The sequence below is a fragment of the Bombus vosnesenskii genome, unplaced genomic scaffold, assembly GCF_011952255.1.
Source record: "Bombus vosnesenskii isolate JDL3184/JDL3185 unplaced genomic scaffold, Bvos_JDL3184-5_v1.1 scf7180000013267, whole genome shotgun sequence".
Classification (NCBI taxonomy): domain Eukaryota; kingdom Metazoa; phylum Arthropoda; class Insecta; order Hymenoptera; family Apidae; genus Bombus; species Bombus vosnesenskii.
In genome coordinates this window covers 3,719,436-3,741,470 of record NW_022882927.1, presented here as the reverse complement: position 1 = coordinate 3,741,470, position 22,035 = coordinate 3,719,436, and the positions used below count along the sequence as shown (strand labels likewise).

Sequence of the window (22,035 nt, the reverse complement as noted above, 5' to 3'; positions counted from 1 at the left end):
GGTTTATGATTATTATTATTGTTGTCAATGATTGAAAGACCTGACTACATTCAATTCAGGATTTCCGAAATTTACTTAATCTTGTCAATTTTCCAACTGAGAAACGATTTATTTCATCGAATATGACACAATCGATAAGAATAAAAAATCAAAAAATGCTGTTTAATATCATTTGATAATCCTATCATAAATAATCGAAATACATTCGACGTGGATACTAAGTTCAAGTTGGAAAAATCTTGACCTATACTACTGCGATTTTCAGTCATTGTTTGTATCGTACGAATTCCTGGGAGCTGAAGTTTCTTGAATCAGGAGAAATTCAGTTTGTGCAGGTCCCGGTGAGACCGATCGCTCGAAAACGTCACGCGGATTTTATAAATGGAAACCGTTCCGTTTTATTCTCCCCTTTCGTCTTGGCGGCAGCAATATCCGCGGTGGTTGTGTCGCGTTTCGCCGAAATTAAAGTCGCAAGATAAACGAGCCGCATTTACGAAACGGCGAAAAAATTCCCCGCGAACGTAAAGGGATATGCTTTTCGAGAGTCTCTCGTTGGTAGGGAGATTTAAAAAGGACAATTTCTAAGCTCCATTCCCGGATGAAATTCCCTTTCGAAAGAATTTCACGAAGGACCGAAAACTCAAGAGGCTCTCCGCAGCTTTCGTCGATGGCGTTTGATCAAGTCGCGAGTGGAAGAAATTCGAGACAATTGGAATTTTACCCTCGAAACGTGACGTACACTGTGACGCTTAAAAGTATGTGTTGTTAAAACTTGTTTATCTCTGACGAAATGTAATTTAGTGAGAAAAAAATTGAGATAGTAAGATTCAGGATAATTTTGTTCATTGCGAAAGCTGTCATAGAATACTATGACATGATAAAATATAGCGTTGCGAGTAATAGTACAAGTTGGTAGTTGGTGCAAGTGTTATCATTTAGTGAGTTTATTATTCTCGGATTATTCAGTTGTTCAACATCGAGTTCTTCCAAATTGACAGAGAGACTATCGTGATCGATTCCACCAATAATATTTCGAAATAATTTTGGCGTTTTAGCTAATCGCGTGTTTAATTTTATATTATACCATTGACAAGATTTCAAATAAATCATTTATACTTCATGTGACGCATATTCGCTGATCGTACAAAAAAATGGTACAAAGTGCTTTGCATCTTGTGTTTGCATTAAAAATGTTTTTAACAGAAAGTGACGAAAATGAAGATATGCTTATCGATTAAACGGACAAATCGAAACGAAAGAAAGGAAATCGAACGGGACGTGTTATTATCGAGTTGACGAGTTGCAACGCGGATATTATTTTCGAGCTTTGAACCGGTAGTCCCGTTAATTATCGGCGTTCAATTAATTTCAGATAGATTACCGGCTACGAAGACAGATCACTGTCGGTATATATATTATTAATTAATAATTTCCGCCAGTGTCGATTTCGAATTACGCTAATCCGCCGTCAATTTTAGCGGCTCGTCCAACTCAGCGCCGATTCTAATTTATCGATTTTTGACGGAAACCAACTAAATTTGTTCGTTTAACCAACTCGCCCAATTTACAGTCAAATAATTTCCAATTATTTTCTTCTTTATAATCGTTACAGCTACAACGAATCGAAATACGTGGTAAAAGATCGTGTAAACTGTTTGGAAGAGTGTTAATGGGAAGTAGCGAATGAACAATTATATGTTGGCTCGTGTACAATTTTATCTGATCTAAATCTCCCTTTGAAAACATTTAAGATGCATTAAATGACTCATAACGCTGCGGCTGATAAAATAATGACGTATGAAACGTACTAGATTATACGATACAAAAGATATAATCGATAACAGAGCTATGAAATAGAAATTGACTAAACCGACGATAGAGAGATACAGCGTGTACAATCAAAGAACACATTAAATTTTACTACATACGTACACGCATACAATTAGCGAGCTTCCTATTACGATATTGAACATACGAGTTTTTTGCAGTTTAAGGTTCCAGATGAAATAACAATTCTTAATAAGTTTAATAAATCTAACGATTCATCAAGAATGCCTTGATTTCCTCCGTGTCTTGATACTTATAGAATTCTGCACGCGCCATAGACTTTATGAGGAAATGCATATATATATGTCGAGTTGGCATTGGATTTAGAGGCGTTTAACGAACCTTCATTTGGATTAGCCATTTTTTCATTATACAATACAGATGATAGTTAATGGTACAAATATGATTATTAAAGAATAAAGTTCACTAGCAATAAACAACTTCACTACACGATAATAAGTTTTTACTAAAGATTTATATCATAATAACAATGATTACTTAGTCCCTAAATGAATATAATAATAAATCCATAAGGTGATTATATGACTAATACAGAATTTGACAATTAACCGTGACGATTAGATACTCGAGATGCTAATGACAATAATCTTAGGTTCAGTAACGAATACACCGTCAACAGGATAGCAAATGCGCTTACTTGTCAAAAGTCTAAGTGGAACTGGGAAGTTGACACCTTGGGTCAACTATATTTTTAAGGAGAGCTATACAACTATGTCATACCTCTGTCAGGTAAAAACGTCCATCCCGTGACCGTGGCTACGTTTAGCGACCAGACGTGTCACTTCGAGCCCAAGCCTACTGTCATAAATCTCGGGCAAACATAATCGGATTAAATTATAAACAATTACTACTAAGTTTTATTATTTAAGCACAGTTATAATAAAAAGTCTAGACTAAAGTATTGGGGATTTTCCCAAAAATTCCAAAATTCCAACCCCGATGTTCTTTCATCTCCGACATATATATTATATACCATATACCTATGAGTGATAATATATTTTTCGGCGACAAGCATAATTTTCACGATCATCTGTGAGTTACCGTACGAACCGAACGCAGTCGTCGCGTTGCATAACTTTTAACGTGGCTGGGGAACGACGAGAGGATCTTGCAGAAAGCTGTAAAAGGAAGGAAAAGAGACGTAACTCTGCCGCGTGAAAAGCAAGAATTCGAGAAACGCGCGGTAAGCGTGTGCCGGAGAATTATACAAGAGGATTTTTACGAGAAAGCTGCGCTTTTATTCAGCGGCACGTAATTGTTCGCGCGAAATACGCAAAACGGCCGCGGTTTTTCGTTCGCCGCCTCCACGGTGGCAACGGTTGGTTACTTATTTTTAGACCGTGCACCACCTTACAACGACCCTACATTTTATCCGTGCCACGTCTAAAGCACGATCGATATGTTCGTGCGCGTCCAGCCGCGAAAACTCGGCCTCGAAATATCAGGCCGGCCTAAAAAGCCGCCAGTCTCCGTGCACAACTTTGTCCTGCAAAGATGGATGATTCGCTGTTTGAAGAAGACGTCCTGTAAATTCGCCGTGTTATCCAAAATCTGACCTCAACTGTCCAAGGCTTGATCCCATCGACCAACAGACGAATAAGTCGCTTGATCTTTCGACAAAGTCATTAGCTAACTAAACCACGGGTGTATTATATTTATTGTCGGTGCAATTTTTCTCAAATTTTAGCGCATCGTCTGTTTTCTATCAAAATATCAGAGAAAGCGCGTCTCTATCGATAATTGATCAAATGAAATGGTCCTCCTTCGGTGAAGTTATACGGAAGTTTATAGCGTAAAACTTTACACACGAACTTCCGTGCTTCGCTTCAACTTCATTCAAATCCTAACATGAAAACACGTCGCAACTTAGATCCCATATCGTACTCTACCGATATGTTAGCGTACTTTTAAGTGTCTGCGCTCCTATTTAAAGTAGTCAGATAAAAGCGTGTTTCGCTCCTTTTTTGCCGGCGAAATTTAGTCGGTTCGTTTCTTTGGAGTTGAAAGCCGCGACACGCGACATATCAGAAAGAATCTTCGAAATATTCGAGTTGACGTATCTCCATATGTTCCGTTTGATATATTTGATTTGAGAAGTAAAATTGCGTAGATAAATGTACTACGTACTAATTAAGCGTAATTATTGTTCGCGAATTACCACGCAACGACGTTCCATCTGATACATCACCGTACAACAAATTCAAAAGGAGAAGCTCGCATTGAACAAACGGAGGAACGAATTAAGAAGTTGCGAGCGATAACAAGCGGCGTCTAATTGCCAAGCAAACGATCGGGCGGGCAAGGGCAACGTTCGTTTTGTCGCGACAGTCGTAATTGAACGCAAACTCGTCTAATTACCCAAAGAGAAACGAGAGTAAGAGAAAGAAACAAGGATCGGGGCGCTGTCCTATCGAAGCATCGTCGTGAATTCTTGGCGACGAAGAACCACGTAAATGGAGTATCCGCGTGATTAATTCAGAACTCTCGGAGAACGGCGTGCTGGCATAAAGCGGCCCAGACACAAAAGCACAGCTTTTGTTCTTATTTAACGCGGCACAATCTCGAGATAAGGGTCACGGGTGCACAATGCGCGACCCCAAGAATTATTTCACTCTGCCTCCAACTTCTCGTCGTCTCTTGCACGCTCTCGTAGTAGCAAGGTTCTCGCGCGAGAAAAATAACTCCTCGCCACGAATAGTCATGTTGGAGTCTAAGCTCGAGGAACAACGGATGTACCTGTTGGCGAGAACGTACACTGTCGTTCAAGTACACGTTTGATCATTTTGTATGAAATATACGCGAATGTTAAAATATACAAATTAATGGCGAACTAGAAATCAGAAGTATCTTTCAGTATTTTCTTATATGATCAACGATAAGTGACAAAAGAATGTTTGTAAAATAAGAAGCGTGAAAAGAGGACATAATTTTACAAAGTGGATTTATATTTGCTCGAAGCAATAAATAAATATTTATGATGTAACTATACTGTTACAGAGTAGATGACTCTTAGGAATATGATGACAAAGTTTTAGTACAAGAGTTAATAATAAAAGTAAAATTCGTAGTGTACAGATCTTATCTGCATTTTTATTATCTTTCAAAAGAAATCAATCACAAGAACGTTAATCATTCTGTAGCCCTTAAAATCGTGAAATTGTAAAAGACAAGTTTATAATTCGTAATCTGCAACTTGTTTATTTACTAATATCCATTAGCTGGCAAATAATTGAGCAAACGAGACTAATAAGAATTAGATTAATAAGAAGAGGCGGAATACCTGTCTTATACTGCGCCCTATTCGTACAAACAAGTTTCCCCACGAATAAGACTGGCTCCCGTGACTGTGTTTACTTTTTATGGAAACCGCACCTCGTTTAATTACTCGAATAAAAACCATATCGTCCCGAGCACCGAAGCCAATTCGAAAATTAGTTTCGAGAGGTTGGTCAATGCGTTTCGATGCGGCGCGTGACGCTGAGCGCGAACGATCCGCGGGCAAGTTATTAAATTAACCTGTGACGGGTGCGCAAAACGAGCCGGAATAATTAAACGTCACTCACTGGCATCGGTAAATCATCGAGCAAATATAAAACAAACGGAACCAAAGTGTTGGTTACGCGTACGCGAACCGACCACTGTTTAACCGCGATGCAACTGTCGATCTACCCTACGTATATACATACAGCGATATTTATGAACATAATCCCTCTCATGCTTCGTCGGTGATTTCTATCGTTTAAACTCTTGACGAGAGATTCGGCGAATTTTTTCGCAGAAGGACACGCGAAGCTGCTTCGTCAAATGATTTAAACGTTCAGACAGTTTCAATTCTGAAGTGCATAACGATACACAGACTGTAACTCGCTCAAAATTGAAAGTAAGATAAGTTGAACATGTTGAGATTTAGAAATACACAAAATGCACATTGTAACTATAAAAGGCAAAACTCTGAAAAATATTCGAAGTGAGTTACGCGTTACGATATTTAATGGGTGAAATAAATCCTTGCGTGGGTTTCATCGTCTCAGTGATATCAATAGAAATATGAAATTGCTCGAAGATTCGTAGTTCAATTGCTTAATTTTTTTCTCAAGTTACTTTACGACCAATTTGCCTCTTCGTAGAGAAACGCGGTTAAACGAGATTTTACTGTAAAAAGAAGGCTTGATTCGGCCAGAAAATGTTTACAAGGAAGACAGGGGAAGGTACGTTCCTCTATCGGTGAATCGAGAAATTGGAAATGCGTTGGAGCGCGAGAACGAAGGTCGTATATCGAGAATGGGATATCGACGCGAGACTAAGCGCGTGCCGACGATTCAGCCTGTTCATCGATATCACCGCGCGACAAACAATCGTCCCAATTAATTATGCGCCTCGTGATTTATTCGAGGGCCGGTCTAGTCATTTCAACGAGCCATCACGGCGCAGCTGTCTCCCTGGCGCTGACACGAATGCACTTTCGAAAACGATGTACGATACCCGCAGCCCGCGTGTCCACTCGCGTGTCCCGTTCAGCCGATTCCCTGACTAAAAAGTGGAAGCGGCGAATCATACTGAACGTACAGCACATACTAAACGCGTGCAGCATCCTTCATTTGCTTCGGTTTATCCAATAAGCTCATTCACGGTTTCTTAACAGAACACGTCATAAGATAGGATTTTATGGCTCGCGCGAGGACAGCAGGCAATAATTTCTATGAAGGACAAACGTATCTCTTTTATAGAAAATTTGCATATAACACGAAACACCCAAAGATGAATTTTATTTACGATATCTGACGTGCTATTCAGTTTCTACCACTTTGTCTCGATACCTTTTTACATTCACGAGATTTCGAGGTTGGATTCGATCTGTGAAGGAAGAAATGCATTTTTATTTAAGGAAACAATGCACATTGCGCGTGTATCATTAGACTTACAAGAAAAAGAAGATAGAGATACGACAATTCTTTGTCAAATCTTTTTACGACAAATCTTTTATGTGTTTCTTCTTTTCGTATTATTTTTTAACTGCGCTAGAAATATGCTATGACTTGGAACGGTTGCGTTGGATCGCTTCACGTGGAAATAAAAATGTTCGCCATTCGTTTATTTAAAATTTCATCCTGTCCTCACTAAACTAAGCTATATCATATAAAATGAGTCATTTCGCGAGCTTATCGTTCTGCGTTCGTAAAATATTTTCGAAGAGTATAGAAACACAGACACGAACCTAGTCTAGAACTATGTATCGAACTTATCGCACGAATTTGCACTACATACAAAGCTTTCATTAATTAATGTACATCCTACAAGGTTCGCATCGATTTTCAATCTTCGTACAATCGCTCGAGCAATTAAAATTCAATTCACTGCGAGTCATTTCTATTCTCTTGTTCTTCATCGATCGCCGAAGAAGAACCGAGGGGCACAGAAGAGAACGACAACGTTGGAAAATAGTTTAAAATGGGGGCGGTATAAGTCGCGGAAAAGTTTGTTGGTCGGCTCGTAGTCTTTTGTTTTCTGGCCTTTGTTCGGTCGTAGGAAAACTCTGGGAAAAAAGTGGACTGGTCGCATCGTAAATAGAGTTCACGTGGGAGTTGGTTTAAATCGCACGACGATCATTCTACCGCGTTTCCCACGAAACACGCGGAACACGTTGGTCGACCAGCATCGCAGCTACGCTCTGGCTAGTTCCAACCGCAGCCTGGAGCCGCCATAGTTCAAACCCTGCCCATCGGCCCAGATGCGATCCCGGATACGGCGAGATAATTGATGCAACGACGTGCAGCCTGGCCAAGTGGAACGCGCGACAATCGGCTCGTTAATTAGTTTTCTTCTTGCTATCGACTCATCGGTGACTTAAGATCGTCGCTCATCTTCCCTTAACATATCGGCTGACACGTGAATTTTATTTACTTTGCCTTTGGGACTGCAATAAATTCAAATATATTACATTATAGTTAAATTGCTAATTTTTGTGGTAAAATTATATCTTCATGGGGCGAACTGAAGAAATACGCTAATTTGTATATTTTATATATACAATTTTATATGAAGAATGTGGGAAGAGAACAAGAAATGTCACAAGATGTAGTGATTAACAAAATATTAATTATTTTCATCTGTGTTTTGTTACAGCGTATAGTGGACGTTCCTTGTATTTGTATCAAGTATGCCAAATCTTTAACTGTATGTTAAGGGAACATCTTGAACACAAACTAACATCTTGAATATCACATAATGTCACGACGATAGATATTTTTGAAATATTCAAAGACACGAGGAAAAGTTATGTTTAAAAAGTAAGGGTACAAGGTAATGAAACATGGAAAGGCGAAAATTAATACAACCAACGAAGAGATACTGTGAACAAACAGCAAAACGATTGGCATAAGAGGCCATAGAGAAGAGGAGTGGCAATATGCACATGAGCGGTATTTATGGTGGCTGGATACGAAGATAATTATCTCTAGTATTATAAATCACGCAAATGGTATGCAAATGCCAGTGAATTGTTTCGATTCAAAACGAATGTGCGCAACGGTCATCATTATCGATGGTTTATCGGTTGCGTTAATATTCTATTCCTGGCTATGGGCTGGCTACGTTTTCTAGGCTTATTTTATTCTCTCTGTTTTCTTTGTGGCTTCGTCAACAACTTCCAAATAACTGAAAACCGAAATAGCTTATAAACGGACACTTTAGTCGTTCTATAATAACGGTATGAAAATTTTATTAAACTACATATACGAATTAAGCATAGATTAGTAATGGGATACAACACTTACTATGTTGTTATGAAATCATCAGACTATAATGTTAATACATTTGTTATTTAACCATCGACCGATCGTATTAACATCAAAAGTAATCCTATCAGTTTAGAAGGCTGTTCTTAATTTATCTCATAATCAGATTTTTATTTGCATACGGGAGATTTAAGGATTTGTAGAGTATGCGAGAATATAAAAAATACTCAAAGCGAAGTAATTCTTACTTTCTTCAATAGAAGAAATAAATCTTTATGTAAGTTCTATTTCCTTATTCCTATTAATAAAAGTACGTTCTATTTATGACTCAAAGATTAAAGAACCTGAAGGTGAAGAGTCAAGCAATAGAATAATTCCACAATAAGATTTAGTCAATTACGAATGGCAATTTCACCATTGCATACATTCAAAAGTCAATTTAATCGAGTTATAATATACCACTATACGTAACTATCACGGTAATCGATAATGTAACATGAAATCGTTACAGTTCGATTCGTTTGTAATTTAGAAATTAAAATTCTGCTTGTCAAAAATAAACAAAGTATCCAGACACGTTCGAGCAGTAGTTTAGGTCGATAATATGCGCGCCTTCGTAGGCAGAAGTCGCGAGGTTTCCCAAGCATGGAATATACCGAAAGCATGGTTCAAGAGCAGGACGAGCGTAAAGGATTAAATAATATTTGCGTTCGTATATAGGAGAAAACCCGGCGGAAGTTAGGTCCGGCAACGAAGTCGCTAATAGCGCTCAAAGGATTTGCGAGGGGATTACGGTGAGCATCGTGGCGAAGTTTCTTCAATCCCAAACATAACAAACTTCTTTCGATGAGTCTCTCTATTCGCGCTGAAAATTCGAAAATTAGAGCGCTCGGCTATTTCGAAAGTTTTCTCGAAAGAGCGGCGTAAAGGTTGTTACTTATCTAACAGCATAACGTATAAACACCATTAAACTAGATTCGAGATATTCACAACCGTTGTCCACTTAGCATTACAATATCAAACCAACGATTTTCAGCTTTCCATGCCATCGTGTTGGTTGCCGTACAAGCAAAAATTAAAATGAATACGTTGCCTGCCACACGGTGGTCATAGGTGAGCCATATATCACGAAATTTTTCAGAACCAGTAAAGAAAGATAAATTTTCAACAATATGAACGATTTACGGTGGCCACAAAAAAGGTATTCGTGTATGTCTTTATTATCCAATGAAACTTAATAAAAACAAAAAGAAAAGTTCTATATTTCACTTCCATAGCGCCAAATTTTTCTAATCGCCTGAAAATACTATAAATGCTACGAGATTTATTATAGTCAAGTCTAATTAACTAATGTATCAGTGGAATAATAAATACGGCGATGTATAAATATTTTTTACAGCCACTGGAGAATTCGTTGGAAAAAAATGCACAAATATGACGATAATAATATTTCGCAAAAATGAAACGTGACGATATGGCGCGAGTATATTTCAATCTATTGCAGCTCTCAGGACAAAATATACGAAATTCGCGTGCAGCGTTAAGAGTAGCTATTAATTGAATCGTGCAAGAGGGAAATCTTGATGCTCTTCGTGCCAATCTATTCTCTTCATAGCAATTCGACATAAATCGAGGTTAAAAGCCGATAGGTGTTCGCAGTTGGGAATATCAACGATTTCAAGTGGAATCGCTCCACGCAGATAAATCCGCCGCGAATGGGATTATTGCGCTCCTTCGAACCGCGAATCCGGTCGAATCTATGAAGACAACGAGTACCGTGAAATAGGGAGATTTCCCGAGGAAACGCCGAATTTTCTGGTGACAGATATCCTGCGCGTCCTAGAAAGTAACACGATCCACCATATTTCCAGTAAACTCATCGTTTCGCCCCATTTCACCCTCTGACATCTGTTTATCGTGCGAAGTCATTTTGACCCCAGCCCTGTGTGTTCCAAGACAGAAAATGCATCTCGAGGAATGCATAGAGAATTTGAGGGGAAGCTACATCACCTCTGAACGTCGAAGACCAAAGCCATTCGGTCGACTTCCAACAAGCAACCGCACAGCAGCGTAGGTCGCGGTCGATCGATCCACGGGATTTCAATTAACCGGCTGACCGAGGAAAAACCTGCAGCAGTTTGGATGCTCCGGAGCACAGGAGGAGGGGTGCTGGGAAAGGAGGCCAGCAGAGGAATTTATATATGAGCCGGTTAAAAGCCACATTAATCAATTCCACAAATTGGAAAGTACAGGAAAGTGATGATGTTACGAACACAGGTTTTTAATTTTATCTCGCGGTTTACCATTATTTATCATATGACATTTTACCATAATTTAACCTAGAATTTTACATTGTGTATCACAATTTACCTTAGAATTTACTGTTATTATTCGTTCCATTTTCTATCACAATTTATCTTAGAATTCACCACTTTTATGTCTTCTTTATGCGTTGAGTGAACTTTTGGGAAGTATTCGTTTCTAGAAAATTGAATATCAATTGTATTTAACGAAATTGAGAAATCAGTTTGAAGACTTTTATATGCATATCGTACGTGTTTTATAAAACATTTTAAAATCTCATTGGCGCTGTAATAAGGCACGATTGTCACTATTATATTGATGAAATCTGAAACCTTATAGAAGATTAATATTCGAAATTGCGACGCACTGATGTTCGTCGTTATTGTTCACACTTTCCCTGATACTCAGTCTAATTCGTACACCCCTGTTCTTTCTGTCACCCTCTTTGCTTAATCTCTTTTCCCCTATCACCCCTTTTTCTTACACATCGTATAGCAGCTTTTTATTCAACGCCCTTCTATCAATTTTTTCCCTCCTTATCCACTCGATGATCTTCTTCCTCGAAAAGATCCTTTATTCTAACGCTTCTTCTAACACTTTTTCCCCCATTTGACTCTTCTATCATTTCTCCTCCTCTTCCTTCTTGGCTCACCCTATATATGTTCTCAGCCCAATGTCCTATCTTGCATTCAGGTCATCTCCAAACTAATTGCCATTCGATTCATCCACTCTTTGAAGCTTGGCGAAAGTTTCCCACCGCATTTCCCGTTAAACCCCGTCGCACCCCCGAACAAACCACTGGGGGTTTCCGGCACTTGGAACTTCCGTCTCTGTTCCTCTTCACTCCGCTTTGCTTTACACCGTGACGGACAAACTGTGATAATTGCTAGGGAAACGGTTAAGAACCGTGATTCATTCAGAGTGAACCTGTCAATGGTATCGAGATGAACTATTTATATACTTTTGAAGAATTATTGCTATTTATCAAAATTGGAAAGTATTCTAAATATCGCTTTACCTCGAGAGAGTTTTTAATGTCGAAAGCATCGACGGTTCTTGTTATCGGATTTTATATCTCAAAGTATAAACTAACCGAGCCGAGATCCAAGAGATGTGAAAATAAAGAATATTCGTTTGGAGAATATATTTGTGTTGAGAAATGAACAAAGAAAAGGCAGTGAAAACGAAGAAAATTAAATTGCCGGGTGTATTTAAGATAGAAGATAAAAGAATATTCATTTGGACAATTTATTTGAGATGGAAAATGGTAATAAAAATTAAGAATATTCATTTGGCGGATTCATCCGAGATAAAGGATAAGAGAATGTTAATTTGGGGAATTTATTTCAAACGAAAAATAAGAGAGGAGATAACGATGAAAATCGAGAATATTAGTTTGGCGAATTTATTGGAGATAAAAGATCGAAAAAAGTACGCGAAAGCCAGCAATATTAATTTCCAGAATTTAGTCGAGAAGAATCGAAAAGGATCCATTGGGATTCCGATCTGTAATCTGGGATTGCAAGAGGAGCAATCTACGCGATTACCAGTCTCAACTCTTGAAATTGGGTTTGTTTTCTGTACACTTCTACAAGAGACCACTATTACAAGAAACATTTGCTGATGTGTTTTAACCGACCACGTAGGAGGATCGTACGAAAACGTTGAATCACTCGACTACGAGTTCGATATATCTAATTCTATGTATAATGGTGGACATTGGGAGAGCGGCTGAGTAAAAATAAGTGGAAGAAGTCGCGGTATCGAAGGTTGGGAGGTTGGGAAAGCCACGAGATGGGAAGAAGGATGGATTGATCGCGTCCAAGTGAGTTAAGCTTTACCCGAAGAAAGATTCGAGGTCGGGGCTGGTTCGTTTGACGAAGGTCCCCATTTTCCCATTACGGATTCCCCGTGATACGGTTCGTTCCCGTGGCGTTCGCGGAGGCTAAAACTTTCCCTTAATGACACAAGTTTTATTGCGGGCCATCGTTCAACCTGCCAGCAAGCCGACAAGCCAGCTGGCGACGCGTCGGCTCCCGGCCTACGCTCTGCTCCTCTTCAATTCCCGCTCTAACTAGCCAACTTGTAATTGTAACTCGAATAACAACGATCGAGTGTCCCGTTCGCAGAGCGACGTTTCCCCTGGCCACGCGAAATACGCGTGGTAAAATCCGCGGAAAATTAAACCGGCCCGCTGAAATACGGATTCAGCGTTCTTTCGCCGAAGAAGATCGAGATGGGTATTCTCTGTGCCAGGATCATCCTTTTGAGGAAGGAACTTTTATCGTCTGCTGCCAGGATTTAAAGGTCACGTGCGTGCTGATTCGACAAATACATTTAAAAAGAGATTGTTATATAACCATATGAGTAAAATTTATTACAAGAACCGATTTCCTTTTTCAGTATCCATGACCATAATGATGATGATGATGATGATAAGTAACGTACATATTAATTACTCATAGTACAATATACATAACGTACACATTTTAATGAATGTTATGACTGGCAGCGTTTCTAGAAGAAATTGAAACGGCATGCAATCCCACTGGACACCTTGGCAACGTCCAGTAATAGCCATAATCGAAAGCGTCTGAACGTTTATGGTAACTGCCTCGAGCAACTATCATAATTGTAGAAGTCAAAGCTGATTTGTATTCGTTCCTTAATGTCTGTATAAATTTAGCACGGTAGAACCTCGGTTATTCGAGACATCGGTTATCCCGGTAAATATCGTGGATATTCGTTCGTCTGTGAGACACAAGCTAGGATATTGCAACGTTTCCGGATCGTCCTTATAATCTCTGCTTTTTATTTTCTCCAGAAGCGCAAAATTTAGTTCAAGTAACGCATTTCTTTTCAGTTTCACCTAAAATTAACGTTTAATTAGTATGTACGTTTAATTCATCCGATTGTAAGGGATATATATATATATATACGCGAACGAAATTACTAACATTAAAAAAGATATGCAATTTAATAGCCCAGGGAGATTGGTAGAGCAAAAATGAGCGAAACATATGTATAATCGAAATTCTACAATTACTATTACAATTTTTATATTTTTATATATTTTTCTTCTGTCGCAGAACGTATACATCTTTCTAATACTTTCTGCATACACGGACATCTCCCTCCAAATATCTTCATTCGGTATGATCAGCAACTTCTTGAAAAATTTCATCGTAAAATGTGCCGTTCAATTTAATTTGTGAAAGGAGCTCGTATGACCTAGAAGGTAAGAGGGATTGAAGGAGAAGAGATTGGAACTATACGGGCGATTAATCGCAAACCGATGAAATTATTAGCTTTGAAATTTGATTTGCCGCTACCGATTATCATCAAGCTGGATAACAAAATTAGTCGCGAATGATATAATCGATCGACGTTGGAACGCTGCATAGGAATTTTCGAGAACTCGATGGCACTTGCAGATATTTTAATCAAATGTACGTCTGCTCTGGTCATTCGCTTTAATCTCGCGATTGCACGATTAACAGAGTGATATTTAGCCACATCTGCTTCTGTCTTTCGAGATGAAGCAACGATGGAAAAGCATCGTGTTAGAGTCGTCAACTATGACCAACTTGACTTTAATGCAGTATATTATTCCGTATAATCGGAAACGTCGGGAGTCGAGCCACGTTTGTCGAGCTTATTAACGTCGCTGGCTCGCTTTGCTTCGCGGCCAAGCTTTTTATACACGTCGCTGACACAGTTACGTGAACAGCATTAAACCAGCGAAGCAACCGGGTAAAGATTCTATTTCGAGTATTATCAGTCGCTTGAGTACGCGTTAAGAAACGATTCTTTTAACTCGGATCGATAGAGTTAAAAATATTTATATACAAGGTGTCCTGTTAATCGCGGCATAATAGGTAAGCAGGTGATTCGAAGTGAAAATATGAATCGGAAATATGCAATACAATCTTTCCGCGTGGCCCTTCGTTTTCGAAGAAATCGAATCGAATCTTTTCTTTGTTGACTATATCGTGATTGATGGTGCGCGCCGTAAAGTATGGTTATTTGTGTCGGAAGAACATTTGAGCCGAGCTAAGTAATCGTCGAATCCGATTGCGAACAATTTCTATGCCATCTACGTTTCATAACAGATTATTACTCGACTCGTTTTTACCGGCCTGATAAATCGTCAAGTATATCGCGTACTTACATCGACGACTCTGTAGACACAGTTTTCTAAGAAGATATCACCTCTATTCGTCAAAAGGAAAGTTTGTTGAACTAACGTCGATATTCTCGTTTGTAATTATCAGAATTCCCTAGCCTGTGTATATTAATTTATCTTAGCAGATTATTTTCTTCTTTAGAGTATTTTCTTTAGAATATATACCATACAATGTATGTAATGTGCGTATATTCTGTAACGTATGTAAAAACTATGTAATTTTAGCTTAAACAGAAGCTTACTATATTTTTTGATATTTTCTCTTGCTGGGCCTAAAGCAGGCGATATTTCCTCGTTTTTCCGTTATTACACCAAAGATCAATGATGTTTCATGACATGTAACGAGTTTCGTTATTCTGTACAGAGTTGAAGATTGAATTTTAAGGTGTGGGAATTTAGGTGAATCAAATAACCCTACCGTACTATATATAGGAAACGAAGGCGTAAGCAAATCATTTTTTTTCCATAGTCGCCGATCCACAGGGGGCGAACGGTGCTTCGTCATTTGCTCTAATGCTTTCTTCCTTCCTGCTTCGTGCGAGCGATCAATCTTAATTCGCGTGCTAAATTACCGACCGAAAGACTGATGTTCCCTTACCGAAGAAATATATTAAGACGCGGTGAAACGGTGCTTTTCGCGTGGCCGAGCGATGAAACGGCACTTTCCGATCTCACGTTTGCACCATTAATTCGTCACGATCGCGAAACCAAGCCAACCATCTCTTATTATTGCTGTTTTATATCGTTTGGAAAAGGAACGGTCTGTCGATCGGTAATACGAGTACGATGATCATCAGTAGAAGGAACATACGATAGAACCCTCGTACGTGTTCATCTTTATCGCATTTATCATCCACCCCTCTTTGGAATGTACCCATAATTGCAAATTCCGTTCCCAATTTTTCCTATAAGTGGGTTATGAAAGTATTTCAACCTTCTATGAATATGTCAGGTTGTTCGGAAAATTCGAAGGGAATTTTAAGGAAGATTCAAGTAGAATCAGACTTTCTGTCATTTATAATTTCACGAGTCTTTTTTTTTTTTTTTGAAAAATATTTCGTCTTTTTTCGTTGCTTCAACGAAATTATTCCATTTCTTGTCTTCCATGCCTTCGACATAAGCTTTGCAATGATTAGGATAAATAATACGAGACTACGGCATATTTGGTGAATGAGACAGATGGAGGAGAACATATGCCAGCTACGATTCAAAATTTCTTTCGTGTACATACGACGTTGCCTCGATGAAAAATAGAGACACGGTTTCCCTTTATTTCTCTTCGGTGTTCATCCAAAAGCTGTAGGTATTTGCTCAAATATTTCGATATTTAATAGGAATTTCTAATGAAAACCTCACGAACGTTTTCGAATTACGTGGTATTATGTGTGTTGCGTAAAACAGTTTGTTTCATAAATAATTGATAATATTTAACAATTGCCAGAATGATACTAGCCAACTTTGATGCATTTATTATCCATTCTAGTTTGGAATGTATTCATGAGTGCAAATTTGTGTTGCCTACTCATCCCATATAGTTTATTAAAGTATTTAAATAAAATACTTTGCCTGGTAAATAATTAATAATAATTACCAATTAGTAAAATGTTATCTATCTTTCACGAGTCGCGTTATATTTTAAAAGACCTCTGCCCGAGATATTTCCAGGCTTGATTCAATGAAACAAGATGTCTTCTCGTTTCGCGGTCGATCGCTTCCGAATCAAGCGTTCTTCGTTAATTCTGTTTCTTGGTCGCGTGAAACGGAGATCAACGATTTCCGCGCGTGAATTAGTAAATTGCCTGTCAGTCAGGCCATTGTAATTGCATTCAGTCGTCTTACGTAGCAATTGCTCGTCTCAATTCCCCGATCTGCTTCCCCGTTTCTTTTATTCCGTAAAAAGCGTTGTGATGATTGAGGAGTTTCGTGTTATAGAAGCTACGCGATTGGTAGTTAATTACTTGCCCCAGAAAATTATATATCAAGGAAATTCTAGAAGGCCAGAAGAAAACGAGGTAATTGTAGAAGAAAACGAATTTTCCGATGTATAAAAACTCACCTTTAACTGCGTTCAGCTTGTTGCCGACCATCTGCTTCGCCACGAAGGCTGCCATTTTGGTTCTTGTTGTTCAACACTCGGCAAAAACCAGATCTGTAACAAAAGATCTTTTTAGTACTGGAATTTGGATATATAGGATCGCTCGAAATTTTTATTCTTTTTCATTTTTCTATTTTTTCTTTTTTTTTTTTTTTTTGAAGAGAGAATCCTTTAGAGAGTTTTAAAACATTTTGCATCGAATCATAAGTGTGTTCGTCTTTTCAAAGAATTTAAAAATACACGCCTTTCAATTTTTTAATAAAAAATACAAATTTATGAAGAAGCGAGAGAGATCAGTTGACAGTTGATTACACGTATGTATATAGAGTGTAGATCTTTACGCGTTTAAGAGAAATTAAAAAGAGTCCAAACGAGGAATTGCAATTCCGCCAGGCAAGCAACAAAGGTGTAACAATAACGCGCGAAATGTACGAAACATGCAAAAATATGAAAAATACTCAAAGTGAGATACTTGTTATAGGATTTAATAGGCGAAATAAATTTGTATGTATCCAAGTTTCATTTCTTCATTTATATTGCTGAAAGTATGAAATTCGCTTAAAAATCTGCAGTGTAATTACACAGAAAGATATTACGTGAAAGTAAAAAGAATAGCGAAAGTGAGAATAACACTGTATGTGATCTTTTAAGAAGACACCAACTTATTAGTTTCAACTTATTACTTAGAACTTCAAGCAGACGACTTATATTGCTCAACCTAATATTTTCCATCGAAGAGAAAAATATCGGAGAAACGTGAGGACAAAAATTTGTTGCACTAACGTCTCTTTTAAAATACAGCAGAGATAATAGTCCGGGGTGGCGTTTATATATATATATATATGGTGAAATCTCTTTGGCCAAAGGGATAACCATTTCGGGTAATAACATTATATGGTTTCAGCTCGTAAATCCTTTTTATGACGTCATGGGAAGTAATACCGGCGTTCGATTCGATTTGAAGTTCTGGCAAGTGGCCGCGTAATATAACGGCGAAGGGACGATTTTTTCAAAGAAATGGCACACCCGCCGCGTGCGTCCGCGACAATTTGCCACGGTTTGTTAAAGAGAACGAGCCGATAGTCAAGGAATCGGCTTTTCGATAAAACGATTCTACCACATATCCGAATAAAATGTCGAAAAATATTCTAAGTGGAACGAGAGCGAGAGATGCCGCCCACTTGCCCATAGGAAGCTGCTCTTATCGCCTGAAACCAAGAAAGAAACGACACCGCGATCCGCGAATAATTTCCAAGCTACCGCTTGGAAATAAGAAAGCAATGGGATTTCTCTCGTTCCTTCGGGCGTTCGATGCAAGTATGGAAATAAATGTCGCGGAACAAGTACGGATCTTCTCTTCGCGTTGGTCACAACAACGCTATCTTTTTGTCATCTTTTGTTCGTCCGCCATATAGGAGAAATTTATAAAAATGTAAATAGCAAGATAAAGTTGTAAGTACGTGTTATTGATTTTTACGATTAATTGAGAAACCTTGCAGCCATTTGACAATTATATTCCGCCACATTAAAACACGAATTTACTGCAAGACACGTGCGTTCTCCAATGACTTGCAGATGTCCGTGTGTTTTTAAGCGTTCCGATTTTATCTTCGATCGTTTTACGTAATGTACCATAATGTTTTGACGATAAATAGGCAAGTTACACGAGGAAATATATTAACAGCAACTATTTGAAGTACATTTCGAAAGATCGAATTATCGCCGAGTTATTTTCATCTTCGTATTGAGTCGCAGATTGTAATTTCTGCTCATCGTTCAACTGAAATAAGAGTCGTTCGATTGGTAATGCAAGCGTTTTTACGCAAAGCGAGACGATCATTCGACTAATAGTCGTCGAGGGGCAACCTTTGCTTGAAATATCACCCCGTGTTCGGTCGTTTTCTCTCCCTTCGGACTTCCTTTCATTTTCTCTTCTCCATCGTCCGTCGACCTTCTCTAGTCTCTTTCCGTACGAAAATGAAATACGCATCTCGTGGAACGGCCACGTCGATGTCGAATGTCGATGTCGAATGTCGACGTCGACGTCGATGTCGAATGTCGATATCAATGTCGAGACGTCGACGTCCTCGGTCCGGTCACGATAAAAAGTATTTTAATTTCGAGACGCCGACAATTTGGCAAGAAAGCGGCACGAATTCGCGAATATCGTCCGAGAAATGTTAAGATGAAGAGCAACGCTCGATACAAACGAGCTATCACGACAGATCGTGATTATTCTAAATAAATAATAATTGCGAAGGAAGTTTGCTCACCACCCGTGCAACGATATCGTAAATTAAGGAACATGTATTTTTATTATTTAATTTGTACTTTACAATTTGTCCAGCTGGACATTTGGTAAATTTTTCTAACTTAATTGCTAATTAACATGAGGATGGCTACCCCTAGCGGGATACCATCTTCGAGTTTGACTATTTTATTTCCTTAGTGAGATCAGTGGGGTGTTTTCTTTTTAAAAGGAACATAACCGCGGAAGAGAACATGACTAATACACGAATTACGTACCTAAACGCGCGTGTGTGTCAATTTTCATTGTACTCTGAATACTTGAAGAATCACTATGATGCGTACGTATTTCCCCGTACAACGCAACGTATATTATTGAAACGCGCGCGAGAAGACTTGCTCGTGTGCATCGTATCTAAGCGCACGACAGTAACGAGATGTTGCTTATCGGCGTGAAAACTGCCATGTCAGCGCGTTGAATAATTTAACGGAAAACTCTAGGTCACCGGGCCGGTATCTTGTGCACTTTCGATTGACCTTGCACGCAGCGCCGAGACGAAACCTCTAGCGTGAAGGAACAACGATCGTGTGTAGATCTGCGTTAAAAATTCGATTTCTTTATAGACGTATGGACTACACGAACGTATAGATTCTGACAGATTGATGACGCTTTTAGGTGTTCAACGTGTTAAATAAATTACTCGGCTGATTGTCAATTATGAATAATATATGATAGTGACAAATATAACGAAGAAACGAGGACACACGCAATGAAGAAAACAGAAACAACGAAGAATAAACGTAGGAATAGGAACTGGGCTAAATATTTGGACTGTCAACGTGTTAGGGAGTGAAATAAGAATGGCAAACGTAAAAACCAAAAGTATTTCGAGATTAATCGTAAAAAGGGAGAGAAATTACACCATGTCGTCATCATCGGAAGTAACTACAAACTGTAACGATCACTTTAGTGGAACGAGATGATGAGAAGAAGATATTAGCAGAGTTCCCATATGGAACACGAGAGTCAAAAGAATTTCGAGATTACAATCGTTCGAAAGAAAGCACGCTTTTATCCAAAGTAACTATTAGGATGTCGCAGCAATTGCTTGGTTGCTTTAGTTTCTTCTTTCTTCTTAATTCTTAACTAAACGCGTTCGAACTATATTCTTGGAAACGAGGCTTGAAATGGAAAAATTGTACTTTACGCTTTTGACTTATTTTCACATGTGGAATAATCTCCTGTTGATTGTTTACTCATCTGTAATTAGCCTAGTCTGTAATTAGGTAACTTTAAGTATACCTGAATTTTCCAAATTTTCCATCTTTTCGAAGATGAAGTGTCACATGACAAAATTCTATATCTTCGATTCGTTTTCTCGTGCAAAACCAGCCTGTCGCCGAATGGACCACAGTTCGCCGGGACATTTTGTACGAATAACTATAACGATCATGTAGTCGGCCGAGATAACGAGAGGAGGATATTAGCGCCAAGTCTATTGAATTAACGTTAACAGAAATCACAGCAAGCGATAACGAGCGAGTTGTAATTAAATCAGGCGTTCCATAGGTTGTTCGCGTTACATCGTTGCGCGATTATCGCATACAGACGTCACGAGTGCAACAGGAATTCTATTCCCTTAGCGAGGGAAATGCGTTAACGTCTCCGGTCTGGCGCCAAGGAAATAGAATTGTTAGACGAATCACGGCTGTCGCGTTTCGCTACAAATCGTACGGCAAGCCTTCTATTTACAGCATTCACGAAATATTCGCCAGCTCGTTCATGCGAATTGCCGCGACACGAACAAACATCTCGTAAGCAAACCCTCTCCGAAAGAAACTCCATTTCTCATACGACATTAAAGAAATTCCTCTTCTGTATTTCTACGAGGGAAACTCGGCTTGGTCGTTTGTGTTCCGACGCCGGATCCATCGGCGTCGCTTATCTGGCGTCTGGCACAGAAATGGTTGAAGCAAAGTGGCTGGTCAGCCGAAGACACGGAACAGAAAAGATCGATAGAGAGAAATATGAGAGAGAAGAAGTCTTTAGAAGAGAAATATGGTAGAATGGAAGGGGAATACACAGGGTATTTAAAAAGCAGGCTACCGAAATTTGATACTGTGCTTCTACAGGGGTGAAAATATATCGAGGGCAGGAGTTACGAAATATTCGGTGGTAGTAGATATTTTCTAGAGATTATGAGAATGGACGATAATATTCAGTAGATACATGTTCATGTCGTGTGCTAATTTTTTTACTAAATATATATTTCTAATAGATATCTCGTAACTTGCATATATATTTTCAAATTCGACCAATATATTCGTGACATTCACTCGGCGCTAAAGAAAATAACACACATATACGACACAAACATAACATTTTTTCGTGGTAGAAGTTCAGCTACTTTCGTGAGTCAATGTAATTAATTAGTATGCACAGCGGCTGCAGAAAGTATTTGCACATCATTATATTTATTGCAGTATCTACGCACTACGTACTAATTAATTAGATAGAAGTATATTAAATTGCATATTATTTACATAAGAATACTGTCAGTATAAAAATTTGATATTACGAAAATGGAACGAAGAATCTTATGAGAAATCTTAAAGATACT

General features: G+C 38.6%; 1 protein-coding gene across 1 annotated transcript in view; it reads right to left on the bottom strand.

The window, feature by feature from the left end:
- Positions 1-22,035, bottom strand: part of LOC117230620 (complexin) — a 322,043-nt gene that overhangs the window by 178,282 nt on the left and 121,726 nt on the right. The window contains exon 2 of the mRNA XM_033488233.1: positions 17,129-17,223. Within this exon, the coding sequence (XP_033344124.1) occupies positions 17,129-17,183 (55 nt within the window). The 5' untranslated portion in view covers positions 17,184-17,223. The remainder of the gene's footprint in view (positions 1-17,128; positions 17,224-22,035) is intronic.